General features: G+C 39.9%; 3 protein-coding genes across 10 annotated transcripts in view; 2 read left to right on the top strand and 1 right to left on the bottom strand.

Annotated features, from left to right (window-relative positions):
- Nucleotides 1-5,495, top strand: part of faima (Fas apoptotic inhibitory molecule a) — an 8,796-nt gene extending 3,301 nt beyond the window's left edge. For 2 of the 6 annotated variants that reach the window (XM_046054966.1, XM_046054964.1), the window contains exons 2-5: nucleotides 944-1,077; nucleotides 1,237-1,465; nucleotides 3,541-3,590; nucleotides 3,811-5,495. In XM_046054966.1, the coding sequence (XP_045910922.1) occupies nucleotides 964-1,077; nucleotides 1,237-1,465; nucleotides 3,541-3,590; nucleotides 3,811-3,960 (543 nt within the window). In that variant the 5' untranslated portion in view covers nucleotides 944-963 and the 3' untranslated portion in view covers nucleotides 3,961-5,495. Of the gene's footprint in view, nucleotides 1-624; nucleotides 765-943; nucleotides 1,078-1,236; nucleotides 1,466-3,540; nucleotides 3,591-3,810 lie in introns of those variants that run through there. The other 4 variants (XM_046054968.1, XM_046054965.1, XM_046054967.1 and 1 more) reach the window with 3 other exon arrangements.
- A 107-nt stretch (nucleotides 5,496-5,602) lies between these two features.
- parp9 (poly(ADP-ribose) polymerase family member 9) lies at nucleotides 5,603-13,447 on the bottom strand. 3 transcript variants are annotated; one of them, XM_046053365.1, is made up of 8 exons: nucleotides 12,981-13,447; nucleotides 10,548-11,438; nucleotides 10,174-10,386; nucleotides 8,436-8,654; nucleotides 7,864-7,927; nucleotides 7,044-7,558; nucleotides 6,658-6,817; nucleotides 5,603-6,470 (listed from the first exon to the last, which is right to left on the bottom strand). In XM_046053365.1, exons 2-8 carry the CDS (start codon nucleotides 11,421-11,423, stop codon nucleotides 6,196-6,198), a joined length of 2,322 nt encoding a protein of 773 aa, XP_045909321.1. In that variant the 5' UTR covers nucleotides 11,424-11,438; nucleotides 12,981-13,447; the 3' UTR covers nucleotides 5,603-6,195. The 3 variants fall into 3 exon arrangements, with proteins under 3 accessions (XP_045909321.1, XP_045909323.1, XP_045909322.1); XM_046053367.1 differs by having other exon boundaries at nucleotides 7,044-7,516; nucleotides 12,981-13,445; XM_046053366.1 differs by having other exon boundaries at nucleotides 7,044-7,519; nucleotides 12,981-13,442.
- parp14rs1 (poly(ADP-ribose) polymerase family member 14-related sequence 1) overlaps nucleotides 12,888-16,344 on the top strand; it is a 15,559-nt gene continuing 12,102 nt past the window's right edge. The window contains exons 1-4 of the mRNA XM_046053368.1: nucleotides 12,888-13,418; nucleotides 13,530-13,627; nucleotides 14,082-14,112; nucleotides 15,936-16,217. Of these exons, the coding sequence (XP_045909324.1) occupies nucleotides 13,244-13,418; nucleotides 13,530-13,627; nucleotides 14,082-14,112; nucleotides 15,936-16,217 (586 nt within the window). The 5' untranslated portion in view covers nucleotides 12,888-13,243. The remainder of the gene's footprint in view (nucleotides 13,419-13,529; nucleotides 13,628-14,081; nucleotides 14,113-15,935; nucleotides 16,218-16,344) is intronic.

The following is a 16,344-nucleotide window of genomic DNA, read 5'->3' as shown; positions in this document are numbered from 1 at the left end:
TTGGCGTAAACAGAATGAGAACATGGATCCATCATGCCTTGTTACCACTGTGCAGGCTGGTGGTGGTGGTGTAATGGTGTGGGGGATGTTTTCTTGGCACACTTTAGGCCCCTTAGTGCCAATTGGGCATCGTTTAAATGCCACGGCCTACCTGAGCATTGTTTCTGACCATGTCCATGCCTTTATGGCCACCATGTACCCATCCTCTGATGGCTACTTCCAGCAGGATAATGCACCATGTCACAAAGCTCCAATCATTTCAAATTGGTTTCTTGAACATGACAATGAGTTCACTGTACTAAAACGGCCCCAACAGTCACCAGATCTCAACCCAATAGAGCATCTTTGGGATGTGGTGGAACAGGGAGCTTCGTGCCCTGGATGTGCATCCCACAAATCTCCATCAACTGCAAGATGCTATCCATCAATATGGGCCAACATTTCTAAAGAATGCTTTCAGCACCTTGTTGAATCAATGCCACGTAGAATTAAGGCAGTTCTGAAGGCGAAAGGAGGTCAAACACAGTATTAGTATGGTGTTCCTAATAATAATCCTTTAGGTGAGTGTATGGTTTGCTATAAGTGTCTTGTCATTAAGAACGTATTTGCATGCTGTCATTTTGAAAGGGAAACCCTGACACCGGAAGTCGTAATGTAACAAACACCGACGACTTCCCACCTTATTTTTAGCCATGTTTTTATCACTGAGTAATATTTTAACATTACGCGCTGTAAATACTGTACCTAGGTAGCAGTGTCTATAGGTGGGTATACATATAAACCCGCGCAGAAAAGTATTATCAGGTTTCACTTCGTTCTAACTAACGTCAGCCCCGTTTGCTAGCTAACGTTAGCTAACCAGGTGTAGCCTTCAAGTTAACGTCAGTCACGCGTTTGCCTCGACATTTAGCGACGTTAGTCTACTTTTAATGTTTGTCTCCAGCAGGGTCTGCGGAAGGCAGGATGTCGAATGATGTTGCCGGTGTGTGGGAGGTGGCGCTGAGCGATGGAGTCCACAGGATTGAGTTTGAACATGGCACGACCACCGGAAAGAGGGTCATCTACGTTGATGGAAAGGTATTGATGATGGTCTTCAGTAACGTTAACGCAGAGGAGGGAGACTAACTTAAACGCATTTAATTATAAACCCTGACCCCTTTTTATGAACCCCGGCTTCTCATTACAAGGCCAGCTCTATTGGCAGCTGTTGATTTGTGATTTCACATCCCAATGCAGGAGATACTGAGACGGGACTGGATGTTCAAACTTGTGGGGAAGGAGACATTCAGTGTGGGCAAATCAGGCACCAAAGCAACGATCAACATTGATGCAGTCAGTGGTTTTGCCTACGAGTACACATTGGAGATCAACGGGAAGAGCTTGAAGAAGTACATGGAGAACAGATCAAAGGTCACCAGTACCTGGGTTCTCAACTTGGACGGCATTGACTGCAGGGTGGTCCTGGGTGAGCCTCTCTGTGTTTGTATATTATTCACCTACTGTCCTGATCATGTTGTTATTATGTCACTGGGTATTATGCTGTTTGTTTGTTTGTTTTTTCATATAGCCTAGCCAGATATTTATGATATGAATACTGAACAGTACAGTGAGTTGTTTTGGGTAAGAGCACCTACTTGTCGCTGTAAGTTAAGTGTTAGTGTTGTGGTTTATTTGATCATTCATGTAATCAATCAGGATAGATACTGGATTGATTTCTGCCCCTTCAGAACACTAAGATTACGTTGGAGCTGAGGCTAAGCTCTTTAACAGCTTTAGGCCCATCGCCATCTTCAGCCACCTCTGTCATCTGGACGAAGTTAATCCTTCTTATAATTACACTGCTTACAGTTGATCAGGCGGCATACCACCTGAAGCATGTGCAACACATAAGAACTACTGTACATTAGTATACATTGGTTATCTATAAATCTCAGCAGTAAAAGAATCAGAATAATTCACTGTGTGTGTGTGAGCAAGTGATCCTGGTCACAGAGTTCAGCTGTTGTTGATGATAACCTATCTTGTCTTAACCAGCTGAAACTTGGTGTTGCCTTTTGTGGGTTTTTTTCTCACTCACTCACTGGCAGCAGTGACAAACTTCAGGGTGATTACATATCCTCAAGATGTCGTTGTAAGCAGTCAAAAAAAAAACCCTACAAATATTCAAATGAAACTCCCAGCCAGATAAAAGTCACTTTTGAATTTGAGAAGCTGAACAATGTGGAATAAAAATGCACTTTATGCTATCAAAAGCTATAAAATGTGACAGGCGAGAACTGTATTTATAAGGAATATTTTTTTTGTCATGTAAACACATTTGCAACTGCCACACAGACTTTATAGAGGCAAATTATCACGTTACAAACTAGGGAATGACTATTGTGACGTTTACTATTTTGAGATCATTCATCTTCCGTCATTATGTGTTGTTTGTCAGTAACACCACACCTCTAGTAAGTGTCTCCCCCAGAGGTGGCCCAACATTAGTTATCAGCGAAACACAAGTGAGGCCTTCCTAAATGGTGCCATCATGATAAAGCAGTATTGTTCTGTTTCTTATTTTACCAAACACAGGACCCTCCTTAAACAAAGAGCACATTTATAAACTAACATATTTAGCATATTTAGTTGATACCTAGAAACATAAAAAGCAAGCGTTACAATTGTTGTTCCTTTACAATGAAAAACAAGAACATATGATTGAGAGTTTTGGAGGGGTGTGATCATTTCCTGTTTTTGTGATTCAGTGAAGTGATTCAGAGGATTCTAAAGATATGTTCTCTTGATTTAGTTCAGTTGGAGGTTTCCAAATAAATGATTTTTTTTGCTTTAAAAACATCTTCATTAAAATTCTATTTACAGATTTAAACAAATAATAAATGTGTAAATAGTTAAATTGATTTTGACCCCAGTTTCTCCGCCACTGAGAAAGTTTTCCCATATTCTCTGAGGTTAGGAAATAATTATCTCCAAATCAAGGACTTAGTTGTTTCTTAGAACTTCAATAAAATAGATTCACATGTTCTTGCCATTATATTTACCATGATTTTTATTATTTATTATTAGGTGATCAGTTTGTCAAGCAAAGAATGCAAGTGATTCATGACACAGCAAGTGGGGCGCTGTAGGAGCTGCAGCTCCCCCTGTTGACCTGATTGAAACACAGTGGAAATATAATTTTACTGTTTCAAATTTTCAGTTACCTTTCAAGTGCTGTGGATCCATTATCCTCTTGTAGTTCAAGTATGAAAAATTTAAATCTGAAGAATAAACCAATATCCTGACGATCCTGATCCTAGCTGCTAAATATCACTGGCCATAGCAAATAACATAAAATAGTATATTTATTCACCATAATATGTTTCTGCATGGACAGAACTGGTACAGATTAGGCCATTGATCTCTTGCTTGTTCTGGAAAACCACAAGGTGAGATCAGATCTGTACACATATTGCAACGCGTTTAGCAGTCACGTCAAATACTTTTATTGCCCCACAGCTGCATGTTTGTTTGACTCGGTGTCTGTTTTTTTTCTTTCAGAGAAAGACACCATGGATATTTGGTGTAATGGACAAAATATTGAGACTGCGGTAAGTATAGCAGTAACTGACACTGATCTGTTATGCAATGAAGGGTACATCACTGGATTTAAGAAGTTATGTGTTGATTCTAATGCCAAGGGAAATCCAAATCAAATCAGAAACCACAGCACTATAAACAAAAACAAATGGGTAAAGAACGCCTCAAACACCCTGTGGTTCCACAGTTGTCTGCATATAAGCACCCACACTTTGACTTGCCCTCCTGCAGGGGGAGTTTGTGGATGATGGCACAGAAACACATTTCACCCTCGGAGACCACAACTGCTGTGTGAAGGCTGTGAGCAGCGGGAAGAGACGAGACGGCATCATTCACACGCTGCTCGTGGATGGCACAGAGATAGCTGAGTGCACAGAGTGACTGTGTGTGTTTACATTTATATGAAAGCGGAGATCTGGTCTGTGTGTGACTCTCGGTATCTGTGAAGAGTAGAAGAATGTTATCTGAAGCTGTTAAGAGTCGGTGACCAGCTGATAGAAATATGCGCTCCTGTGTTTGGAGGGCCACGCTCTGGAGGGTATGTTAGCCATATGCTGGTACTGTCAAGCTTGTGCTGTAGTTAATATAGTACGAGTTGAAGACAGGACCTGCAATCTGGGCAGTTTTAGAAGAGAGGGTGCAGCCGTACATTTCAGTCACAAAAAAGGATTTACTGTCCAAAAATGGTAACTTCACACTGAAACACTTTTTTTGGGGTTGTAAACTGGTACTTCATATTGATATAAATACTATCACTTTCAGTAATATCAACATCGGAAGCCACATGTGCCATATTTATTGAACTCTGTTTGCCCTACGGTCGTTAACACGAGCAGCTGATATTCTCTTAGAGATGTACTGTACATATTGTCATTTTGTAGAAAACGAGCAACCACTTTACACATGGCCTGGCCCAATAAACCCCAGAATCCACCAGTTCTCCCTGCTCTTCATGCTCGCTTTCTTGTATATGTCAACGTTGTGTAGTAGGAGTATTAAATACCAGGGTACAAGATTATTGAATGTAGCATCGTCCCAGTGTGCACCGCTCAGGACTGATCTATGTGTGGTCCTATGTCGAAGTGTGTGATTGGTTCAGCCAGTTGATGTTACGGTAATATGTAAACAGCCGCTGTGGATTGGTCAAAACATCCTAGGGGGCGCGTTCTGCAATTTAATGGCTGTAACATTTACATAGACAATCACTCAGATGTGACATTATTCCCAGTAATAAATCACATACACAGCTGAAGTAAGTCTCTTGCTGATATCCAGACATTCGTCAGAGACTCTTTGTCGTCTGCAGAGACGTGTGGATTTCTGTTGTGCTGTCAAATTGTTAGTTTCTTTTTGTATGTAAAGGCCAGATGTTGTTGTGACACAGAATTTAAGCTAAACACTTCTATTAAGTCATGGTTCCAAATTAAAGATTGAACATTTCTCCAATGTATCTCCAATGCTTGTTTACATTTTGCAAAGAGAGGCATTTACTATTTATTGGGCCCCTGGTGAAAATGTCTCAAAGTCCAGCCAGTTGTCAAGGTCTCCATAAAAACTAGGTAAACTTTTATCTGCTGACGGCTGTCAGATGAAGATGAACGCTCCAGTAAACCCTATTAAATGAACCTTGAGTAAATTTTTTCTTTTGTCAAACAATTTTGAAAGTTAGGGATGAACCTTCATGCTCAATATACTGTGATTTCTAACAATTATGTTGTTGTATTGTATCATTAACAATATGAGGGACGTCCTTTTATGTCTTCATGTGTCCTGTATAAAAGTTTTATACATGTATTTAATGTTGTTTACTGTTACATGTTTGTAAAACGTAAACTGTATTTGATTTCTTTAAATCCATGTAGCTAAGCTTCATGAAAGGATCTTCAAATATACATTAAAAAAAACCTGCACAAGTGTTTAAAGTTATGGTCTGTGATTGAAACGAAAGGCAGTTGCCTCGCTTAAGTGCTCCCGTCTCTGAAGTGGTGTTACAATTAGGTGTTCAAAGAAAGGAAAAACAATAGAATTACAACTTTTTTTAATTTTGATTATCAGCATGAGGCACACGGCATCACACAGGTGCTCCATCCGACTGTCGTCAATTTCCATTTTGTAATACATTTGATATTGACATCTTACAATCAGAGTAAAATCTTTTATTTAAGGTAACGCTGTAATACACAACCTGCTTACCAAAGCAGATGAAGGATTATATTAGTCTTCCTCTTAATGAAACCAGCTTAATGTCAGCAATATGTTGCTGTAATGATGGTTGTGTATATGGTATCACTAAAATAACTCCTACCGTTTTTATCAAGAGTATGATATTCTTACTAGGAGACAGTGCATTTTTAAATTTGAATCTTTGATATACAAATATTTGTGCCGTTATGTAAAATATAGGCCTACAGTATGTTGATCACCCAAAAAGAAGCTAACTTATAATGATAAAAAAAAAAAATGTAATGTTCAGCTTCAAGAAAACAAATCTGACATCTTTGTTTCCGCTGCGCCTCAGCTTGTTTTACAAGAATCCAACTTATAATTAAGTTTTCTCCAGCACTGTAAGCGTTTCGCACCATACAATACCAGAGGAAACAGAGATGAGATCACCCTTTAGCCCATCTTACAGGTGATGATGTATTTGGGCAGAGCTTGATAAGTACTAAATACAACAGAGATATCAGGGCCTCCGTGCACACTGTTGTACATCACTTGTGGGTTAGTCTCCACAGCAGGTGGCAGAATGAGTCCTGGTTTACCAGGGGTGGAGTTTCCTGTCAGCACGTCGGCTTCCACAAAGTACAGATACTCCTCGCTTGGCTCCTTCCACACTTCCATGGCCTTTCTCACAGTGCCAGCAAAGTAGATGCCCTCTCCATATGCTGGGTCTGTGTACAGAGGGAGATTTACAAGACAAATAGCTATTGTTTCAGTGTCTTTGTTGTGATCACTTTTCTAACTTTGATGGTGAATATCTGTACAGCTGTAATTTTAAGAACCTAGAAACTGATCATTTACCAGACGTTAAGAGTTTGTTTGCATTATTAAATGCTATTTGTAGAAGCGTTGTCATACCTTCAGGAGGTGCGTACTCTGCGTGGAATCCAATGTGGCAAACCATCTCACAGAACTGCGCAGGTATGCGTTGAAACATTTTTTGCGGAGAGGAGCAGTTTAGCTGGACCATTTTGAAGTCGAACAGGAAATTCAGTGCAGCGTTCTCCACTTTGTCCACCTGAAAAACAAAATATTTCACTGGTCAAACAGCGACAGTCTGTGAAACAAATCTAAACACTTCTTCATTTGAGAAAGCAAAATTTCAACTCCTGCTCATTTGGTAATTGTAGAATAATTTAAATATATGAAACCATATGAAGACATTGAAAAATCAAAATTTGATGTAAACCTTAGAATAAAGCTTTCCTACAACGTTGAGCATGTTGCATTCACACATACTGTACCTTCAATACCTGCAGCCCCGTTTTTGGGAAGTTAGATAATCTGTCTCTGAACTCTGAGGTTGAGGGGTCAACGGCCTTTCTTTCAAAGGACACATGATTAGTCAACATTTGAATCATGGCAAGCTCTTCCTCTCTGACAAACTCCTTCTGGACGTTGCAGAGCATGGCTTCCACCTGGAACCCGGCAACTGCAACGTCTTCATTTGAACCCCTGTTTACAATTATGCTTGCACGACCTTTGCTCAAAAACTCCTCAATGAAAACGCCCTTTTTGCTTAGACCGGATAGCTGCAGGTGTTCATTCTCGCCAAAGTGCTGGATGAAGTTGTTGCGGATAACGACAGTGCCAGAGGATTTGAAGAGGCCCTGGAGCCACCGTTCAGCCTCGTTTAGCGCCTCTGCAGAGCGGCCGCTCAGGCTGATCTGGGGAGTGGGAGCTCTGCTGCCTTGGTATTCATCTCTTTCCTCATGTGCTGCTGGAGAAGACATCACAAGCCCACCATCAGTGCAGCAATCTAGGATCAATTTCACTATTATTTTTTTTATTAATTTATACAACAGCATTGATCAAACAATAATTTTTACAATAGCTTTACTGGAGTCTATGGCAACCTCTGCAATTAACAGTGACTTACAGAAAACGTAAACAGAGTTGTTTCTTGAGGCACAACAGCAGCTGAAGCAGAATCAGCCCTGCCTGTGACAGCATTACTACATACCAACGGCACGACTATGACTTAGACTCAGACAGTCATCATCCCCATAAGTACTTGCATTAAAGCTTACCTTTGTATACATTAAATAATAACCAAGTAGTTACCAAGTGAAGGAGAGCTGGGATGAGATTCTGCCTGCTGGAGATATCTCATTTGTTCCTCAAAAGCCTGGAAAGAGAAGGTCATTAATATACAGGGTATTTGTATTGTATGATACAATTAATGAAGCATACAAGACATTTTCTTGAGTTATTAAGTTAGAAAGTGTTGGCAACTGAACTCGTGTGACCGGGCAAACCCAGTCAACAATTCTCAGCAGGTGTAGGGAGTGTCTCACACCAACACGCAGACAGATATTACAATATCAAATCAACACACTAAAGATTGCAGATTTATTAACTGTAACTTGCCTTTACCTGATTAAGATCATAGCGACTTCAAACAGTATCATTCGTCATTCATATCCCTCATCCACACACAATCTTTTCGTGGTTCTCATCATTCCTATTTCTTTGTCCCTTTTGTGTTGTTTTGCATGTTGGTTTTTATTCATATCTCACTAAGTTTCTCTTATGATTACTGTAAAGGAACTTTTATTTTAGCCACCTGCTGTGGATACACATGACCAATATGGAAATAATATTCTACTATCATGTCAACTTGTTGGCAACACAACCTTAAATGTGTCCCCGTCAAAAGGAAATATGACAAAATTAACTTCTTTCTTCGTAGTGGAGTTTTGGGCGAAGTCGACCACAGCACGTGTCATGATCTGGGCAACTTCTTTCTTGTCGAACTTGAGTCCTCCAGTGCCGATGGCAGGAAAGGCAATTGACTTGTGTTGACTTGCGGTGAATGCCAACCATAAGCATTCCGATACTGATTTGTAAATAATCTGCAATGAGTGAGTCAGCGGACAGACAAAGCTTTCATTAAAATACAGCAAACAATTTAATGCATGGTAATCTTGACTTTCATAACGGTTTGCATTCTAGGCTTGTAGTTGTGCTAATCATCTGTGCAATCAGTTGTCTTTAATGCTAAAATTTATCTATATATAATATCACAGGGTGGCGATGGAGCAGTGGATACATAGTTGATGTGGGAGACATGGGTTTGATTCCCATTGAGATTCACTCACCAGCCACTTTATTAGGTACACCGCATCAATTGCTTGTTAATACAAAATGCTAATCAGCCAATCACATGGCAGCAACTCACTGCATTTAGAAATGTAGACGTGGTCAAGACAACTTGCTGAAGTTCAAACCGAGCATCAGAATGGGGAAGAAAGGGGATTTAAGTGACTTTGAATTTGGCATAGTTGTTGGTGCCAGACAGGCTGGTCTGAGTATTTCAGAAACTGCTGATCTACTGCGATTTTCACGCACAACAATCTCTAGGGTTTCCAGAGAACGGTGCGAAAAAGAGAAAATATCCAGTGAGCAGCAGTTGTAAGGACGAAAATGCCTTGTTGATGTCAGAGGAGGATGGGCAGACTGGTTCAAGATGACAGAAAGGCAACAGTAACTCTAATAACCACTCGTTACAACCAAGGTATGCAGAACACCATCTCTGAACGCACAACACGTCAAACCTTGAAGCAGATGGGCTACAGCAGCAGAAGAGCACACCGGGTGCCACTCCTGTCAGCTAAGAACAGGAAACTGAGGCTACAATTCACACAGGCTCACCAAAATTGGACGATATAAGATGATGAGTCTTGATTTCAGCAGCGACATTCAGATGGTAGGATCAGAATTTGGCATAAACAACATGAAAGCATGGATCCATCCTGCCTTATATCAACAGTTCAGGCTGCTGGTGGTGGTTTAACGGTGTGGGAGATATTTTCTTGGCACACTTTGAGCCTCTTAGTACCAACTGAGCATCATTTAGACACAACAGCCTACCTGAGTGTTGTTGCTGACCATGTCCATCCCTTTATGACCACAGTGTACCATCTTCTGATGGCTACTCCCAGCAAGATAATGCACCATCTCACAAAGCTCAAATCATCTTAAACTGTTTTTTTGAACATGACAATGAGTTCACTGTACTTCAATGACCTCCACAGTCACCAGATCTCTTTCCACTAGAGCACCTTTGTGGTGGAACGGTAGATTTTCTTCATGGATCTGCAGCCGACAAATCTGCAGCAACTGCATGATGCTATCATGTCAATATGGACCAAAGTCTCTGAGGAATGTTTCCAACATCTTGTTGAAACTTCTGAAGGCAGTTCTGTTCTAGCAAGGTGTACCTAATAAAGTGGCCGGGGAGGGTATATAGCAATTGTAAGTTGCTTTGGATAAAAGAGTCAGCTAAATGTAAATTTACAGTTTCAGACTATGAATAAATCATCCCTTTCCTTAAATGCCCCAGTTAAACTGTTAGGTAGAGTTATACTATACCTGCTGCGCTGTGTCGCTGCTTCTTCCAGTGCAGGAAGTGTGATACACCTGCTTACATTGCAGCTTGTAGGGTTTTGTGACGATGACATTTCCACTCCAAGAAGCATTATTTATTTCTTTTTGAATTCCATAACCAGCTTTCTGCAATACAGCATTGGAGATTTGACCATTTCTCAGGTCTTTGTCATATATACTGTTTATGATGACGTCTGTCTGAGAAGACACAAAAACAAGATGGTAAGACATCATAACAAGAATATAGCTCATCACACAGAAAAACATGACACAAAGCACCTGTTAACATACTGTTAACTCGTCATACAAGCAGCCATTCACACAGAATGCATTAATTAAATAATTAATCAGTGAATTACCTGCTGTTCCTCAATTTTACCCTTCTTCAGAGTCAGATGGACATTTCTAATCTGGACACTAGCTGTTGAGGTTTTGGCATCACCTCTGCTTTTGCTTGCCGCTGCCTGGCTGTATTGCATGGGCAGGTGGGAGGATAATATCTGACGGCAGGCCCTCTCCATTTCCTTGACCGTAGGCTCATCATTGTTCACAAGCAGGATCTCTTTAGGAAGAGGCCCTACGTAGTAGTGCTGCAAAGTTTTCACTATGGTGTCTGCACATTGTGGCAGGGGGTAGTGGAACAGCCCAGAGCTTATAGCAGGAATGGCAACAGACTGCAGATGGTTTTCCTTAACTCTGTCAAGAATGCTCCTGATGGCCTTCTCCAACCGCGGTTCAGCCCAAGAAACGTCATGCTGAGAGGGATTTCTTGGTAGTTCTGGACCCACAGCATGAATTATCTTCTTGCATGGTAGAAACCCAGCATTCATGACAACTGCATCTCCTGTTTTCAGGGCCCCACGCTTGTTGATGTAATCATCACTCTCCCTTTGGATTTGTGGACCTCCGGCGCCGGACAGAGCTTGAGCAAGTCCACCATAATGCTGAAGATGTTCATTAGCGGCATTCACAACAGCATCCACCGGGAAACTGGTGAGATCCCCCTTCCACACAGACACCTTAACCCCAGCAGGCAGTGTAACAGCATACCTTTGCTCTGGTACAACTTTTGGCCTCCTCTGCTGTGCAAAGCTGGGATCTCTTTCAAAATCCACACCGTCGATGGTAGCCACACACCCAAATTTGCTTTCAATGACAGCACTCAGAGCATATCCACATTGCCTCACAATGTTGACTGAAGGCCCGCGAAGAGGAAAATCCAATTTACTGGCCATGGTTCCTAAACAAAGCTACGGAAAAATCCTTTATTATTAATAAAAATGAGGGCAATGATTTGATAATTTGTTCACAAACACAGTTTTGCATCATATCACTGGCTTTTCAATAGAATTATATCATTTCATACGCGAGCCAGTATGTATGTAACAAGTATGTATGGTATCTTATTTCATCTGAGGTTATAAATTGAGGCAGCTGTGTAAGCACCAGGAACCCAACGACACACATGTGTTTTATGGATGTAGAGTATATAATAATTTTAACATTTAATACGCAATGTCATGCTACTGGCAGAGTTATAAGGTCTGAAATGTCCTACTAGTATGCATTAGTAAATAACTTAACATAGGGCTGGACATATGGCCAAAAATGTTATCACGATAAAAAGTTTCATGTCTTTTGATATCAATAATTATCACGATAAGTATCAAATCGTTATTTCTTTCGAGTTTAAAGGCTGATTGATGCTCCTGAGTGAAAATCGAAGAAACCTGATTGTGGATGAAACTCTTCTTTATGGTCAACACTTGAGGCCAAACAGTGGATCACATTTAGCAAATCTGAGGTAGAACATTTAAAACAATTATGATAAAATTAAATATTCATGGGTAAAAGTAGGTAAAAGCTTTTTTTCAGTCCTTTTTCCTCAACAAAATAAACAGCTTAATTAACAAATTAAGTCCTAATTTGCTTATGATTCCAGTGAATAAATAAAAAAAATGTTATTGAACATTTGTTACATTGTTATTGGAAAGAAAATCTATCGCTATATTATTGTTATTTTATTGTCCAGCCCTAACTTGAGAAGCTTAAATGCCAGATAAGTGCTGTTTTCCTTTCACTCCAGTAGAGAGAGACAGAGACCATATCCATTACACAAGGTTATCAATCACCTGCTGAATGTGTTCCTACCAGACTGTATTAAAAAAGCTTCCTACCTATTCTACTACATAAAGACTATGAACTATTGTGTTTGGTATACTGCTTATATATATATATATATATATATATATATATATATATATATATATATAAGTTATTAAGCTTAACTTTTATAAAATGTCTTTACAAAGAGGAGCCAATAAAACAGTTTGTCCCATTTTAACACTAAATGTCCCTGCAGTTATCACAGTTCACATTTCCTCAGCTGTGAGTTGCTCTTAACGTGAGTGCAAGTTTCTGCTGTGCACACACACTGTTGTTGTGCTTTGAAAGTTTGCTTCCGTGCATTAGCGCACTGACATATTTACGTGCAACTACAAACTGTGATTATGATTTATAAATGTGTAAAATACACAGTTGGGATTAGACGTGTCCGTTTCAATGTTTACAAGTTGATTTTGACTTGTCAATTAAATCGCCATTTTTGTTAATGTCGTTGTTTCAGGAAGGGACGTGAGCGCGAGTCACCTGACGGGAGTTCACGAGACAATAACACGAAAAGTTTAAGGCTAATTTGTAAATGACTTATTAGTTTAAGTCTAACATGTATTTTGACGCATATATGTTACATTTAAAGGACGAAAGGAAGTGAATTGTGTGGAGATACTCACCCACCGCCTGGAAAGTCCCGATGAAAAGCAGAAAGTGAAACAGTGAAGAAGGGCGCGCAGCTCTTCTGCCAAAGTTCACTGCTTTCACTTTCTTCCACACGATAACTGAATACCCGAGTCATTCCCTGACCTGCAGCCCATTCTGCGTCAACACTCCTTCATGGCTACACTCGACAACAGCGTCGGGAAACAAAGTCGCCGTTTCACTTCTTAGGAATCAAAAGTGAAAGTAAAGCAGAGCACCGGGCTTCGGGGCAGCAACGATGGCCGAAGCGTATTCTTATGCTCTGCTCGTCGAGCTCGAAGAAAATAACGTGCCGAAATTAAAAAACAAATTAGTGAAGTACTTTCAAAGTAAGAAATCTAACGGTGGCGACTGTGAAGTTGACTATGAAAACGGCAGCAGGACAGCTGTGCTGCGCTTCCGCAGAAAGGAGGGTAAGTTTGGCCCGAGGTAAACTGTAGCTTGTCTCGAGAAACAAACTGTAACGTTACCCACTCGACTTTCTTTACGAAGAAGTGGTTTGGATTTATTTCTTTCTCTCACAGATCAGCAGAATGTTTTGGCGAAAGAGACGCATCAGGTCAGTTTGGATAAAGGCGTGTTGAAGATGACCGTTCGCTTACATACAGACGCGGCACCGCAGGTAGGAACAAAACAAAACGCCATTATTAAAAGTTATTCAACAATAAGTCACTCACAGCAAAGAGTTTAAACAACTAGGGTGTGACCCAGTGTGAGACCCCACCTGAGCATGAGCCTGTAATTGTATTTTGTTGGGCATGCGTTACTGGGCCTATAGCTACTATCACTTACATCATTCTTATTCTAATAATAATATAAATGTTATGTAAAACAATCGCTTTCTGTCCTGATCGCAAATAAAATAGCACTTATATTCAAGGTGCCGCATTGTGTGATTTATGTTCTTCTCAGTTCCTGCTGATTACCTTAAAGGAATAAACCAGATGTACTAAACACTGATAGTGTGTCGGGTTGGATTCCTTGTTCAAACCAGCAGACATTTAGAGCATTGGTGTCTTGTGAAACTGGTTACATGAGATGCCAAAGTGATTTTTAAAATGTCTCATTCCATACAGGAGGCTCCAGCTGAGAAACTCAACAGGACCCGTGAGTACTCATAAAAACAAATATAAGAGATAAAAGTACTGACTTGTTTTTGATATGTGATCACTTCTTGTTCTGCTTTTGTCTCTTTTGTGTGTGATGAAGGGGAATTTCTGGTAGCTAAAAATTCATCATCATCAAACATCAGTTTTAACCATTATTTGCTTTTTAAAAAAATAAAAATATAATGTCAATATGTAAATTTTTTGCCCCGTCTTTGTAGTCTACTGTCAATACCTTCATGATTTTGTGCATGCATGTGTAGCCTATGTGTGTAGCTAAAAGCTTATTTACAGTTATTAACCTCAATTGTCATAACAAGCACGATCCAAACACTTTTCGGCAATCATGTAAACATTGTGGCTCACTATTTAAATCAAGTTGAGGTGAAAACAGGAAGGCGTTTATCAACTCAGAAAGAAATGTCTTCTTTATTAGTAGTCTATAAGATCAAGAACTCTAGTAAGTGTTCGACATCATCTTTGCATGTTGCAGATCTTGTACAGAAAGCATAAACAACATGGAGTAGGGATGTCTTTAAACCAGGAATTGCTGCACTTGCTGAAATCTTGTCAATATAACCTATTAATAGTTTTGCTTTGCCACGTAAGTCTGATGCGTTGCTGTCAAGTGCAAATGTGCTCAAATGCATTGTAAGAAATGTGTGTATGTAGATATGTATATATGTATGTATGTGTGTGTGTGTGTGTGTTTCTGTTTAAGATTCTTGCTGTTTCATTCTGTTTATCGAATATTAGTATGTAGGACAAGTACAAGTATTTAACATCGTCTAACATACACTGAAACATGCACACAGTGTTGCACATTACATCTGTGGTAGGAGATGTAACCATCAGGTAATAATATAGTAACAGTCAAGGAAACAGACACCACAGGCCATCAGCTTAACAGAACACAGAGGGTGATGCAGCACCAAGCAGACAGCCTCCTAAAACCATGCAGTTGATCAGGAGTTTACCAAATGACAGCTTGTTGATGTATTGCTGTGAAGCAACATTTAAACCCACTTTTTTTAAATGTTGTTTCAGATCATTTTTTAAAAATACATTAAATGACTTCATTGATAGCTTTGAGAAACTTAACATTGTGCTATACTTTCATAATGGGCTTTGAACTGGTATGGTTGGACACTGGTTTAAGTCAGGTTACTACTAAACAACAGTATTTCCCCCAAATACGTTACATAAGCACAAATAAAGATAGTTTCAGTTTCTTTTCTTATACTCTTTCTCTCTTCTGCTCTAATTATGCTCTTCTGGCTATTAGGGTAGTTGGTTAAATGTCATTTAAACATTAACAACATGAAAATAAATAACTTCTAATCATAAAAAAGTCTAACTTCTATTAAGTCACAGTGGTAATCTATCTAAAATGGTCGTTAAGCCATTCCTCAGTCAGTGCTGACAGGGTGCACACAGACTCCTGGTGGTAAATAGGCTATAAAGACATGCAACACTGTAAAAAGTATTGTGCTTTAAGAAACGTTTGTAATTCTGCAGTCTTGTTTAGGACAGGCTACATATCCTTACAGATAATTTTACACAGGTAATAAGATTATATTTTGATGCTGGGACAGGTAAACTGTAAATTACTACTGTCAGTGTGGTTGAAACAGTCATCAGAGGGAAGCAGTAGGGTCTGTAAAATGAATCTTGCACTCACCTAAGCATCACTTTGTTTCAAATGGAAATACATTTGTAAATAAATAAATCTAAAGTGTAGGAAACACTTAATTTAGTGTTATATTATCTAACTTCATTAAGAAATGTGTGTTCAGTCCCTTAACCTTCATGTCTCATTTACAGCGGATGTCGCTGTGAACGAGAGGCAGTCGAGCACTGAACGCACACCTGTTGCCGAAGTTCCGACAGAGGCGATAGGCAGAGACGATGAGACAGCAGAGGAAGAGCTCTGCTCCACTTCGGCTGTTTTAGGAAAGATTCCGGAGACGTTAAACCTGGAGTTTTTGGAGATGCTGGTGGAGAACATTTTAAAGGATCCTGATGCTCCAGCTACCTCCCAAAGCTTCCATTTGGAAGTCATTCCTGGCACCTCCTCTGTTGTGGTGACTTTCCAGAGTGGAAAAGGTACTCATTTAGTATGTGTGTGTGTGTGTGGGGGGGGGGGGGTAATGAGTAATACATGACTTCAATTGCTATTTCATTTGAGGTCAGGACAGAAAGTGAATGTTTTATACTGTGTGTGTTTATTAAT

Source organism: Micropterus dolomieu, linkage group LG07 (genome assembly GCF_021292245.1).
Source record: "Micropterus dolomieu isolate WLL.071019.BEF.003 ecotype Adirondacks linkage group LG07, ASM2129224v1, whole genome shotgun sequence".
NCBI lineage: Eukaryota > Metazoa > Chordata > Actinopteri > Centrarchiformes > Centrarchidae > Micropterus > Micropterus dolomieu.
The sequence above is the reverse complement of the archived record's forward strand: the minus strand, read 5'-3'. Positions and strand labels throughout refer to the sequence as shown.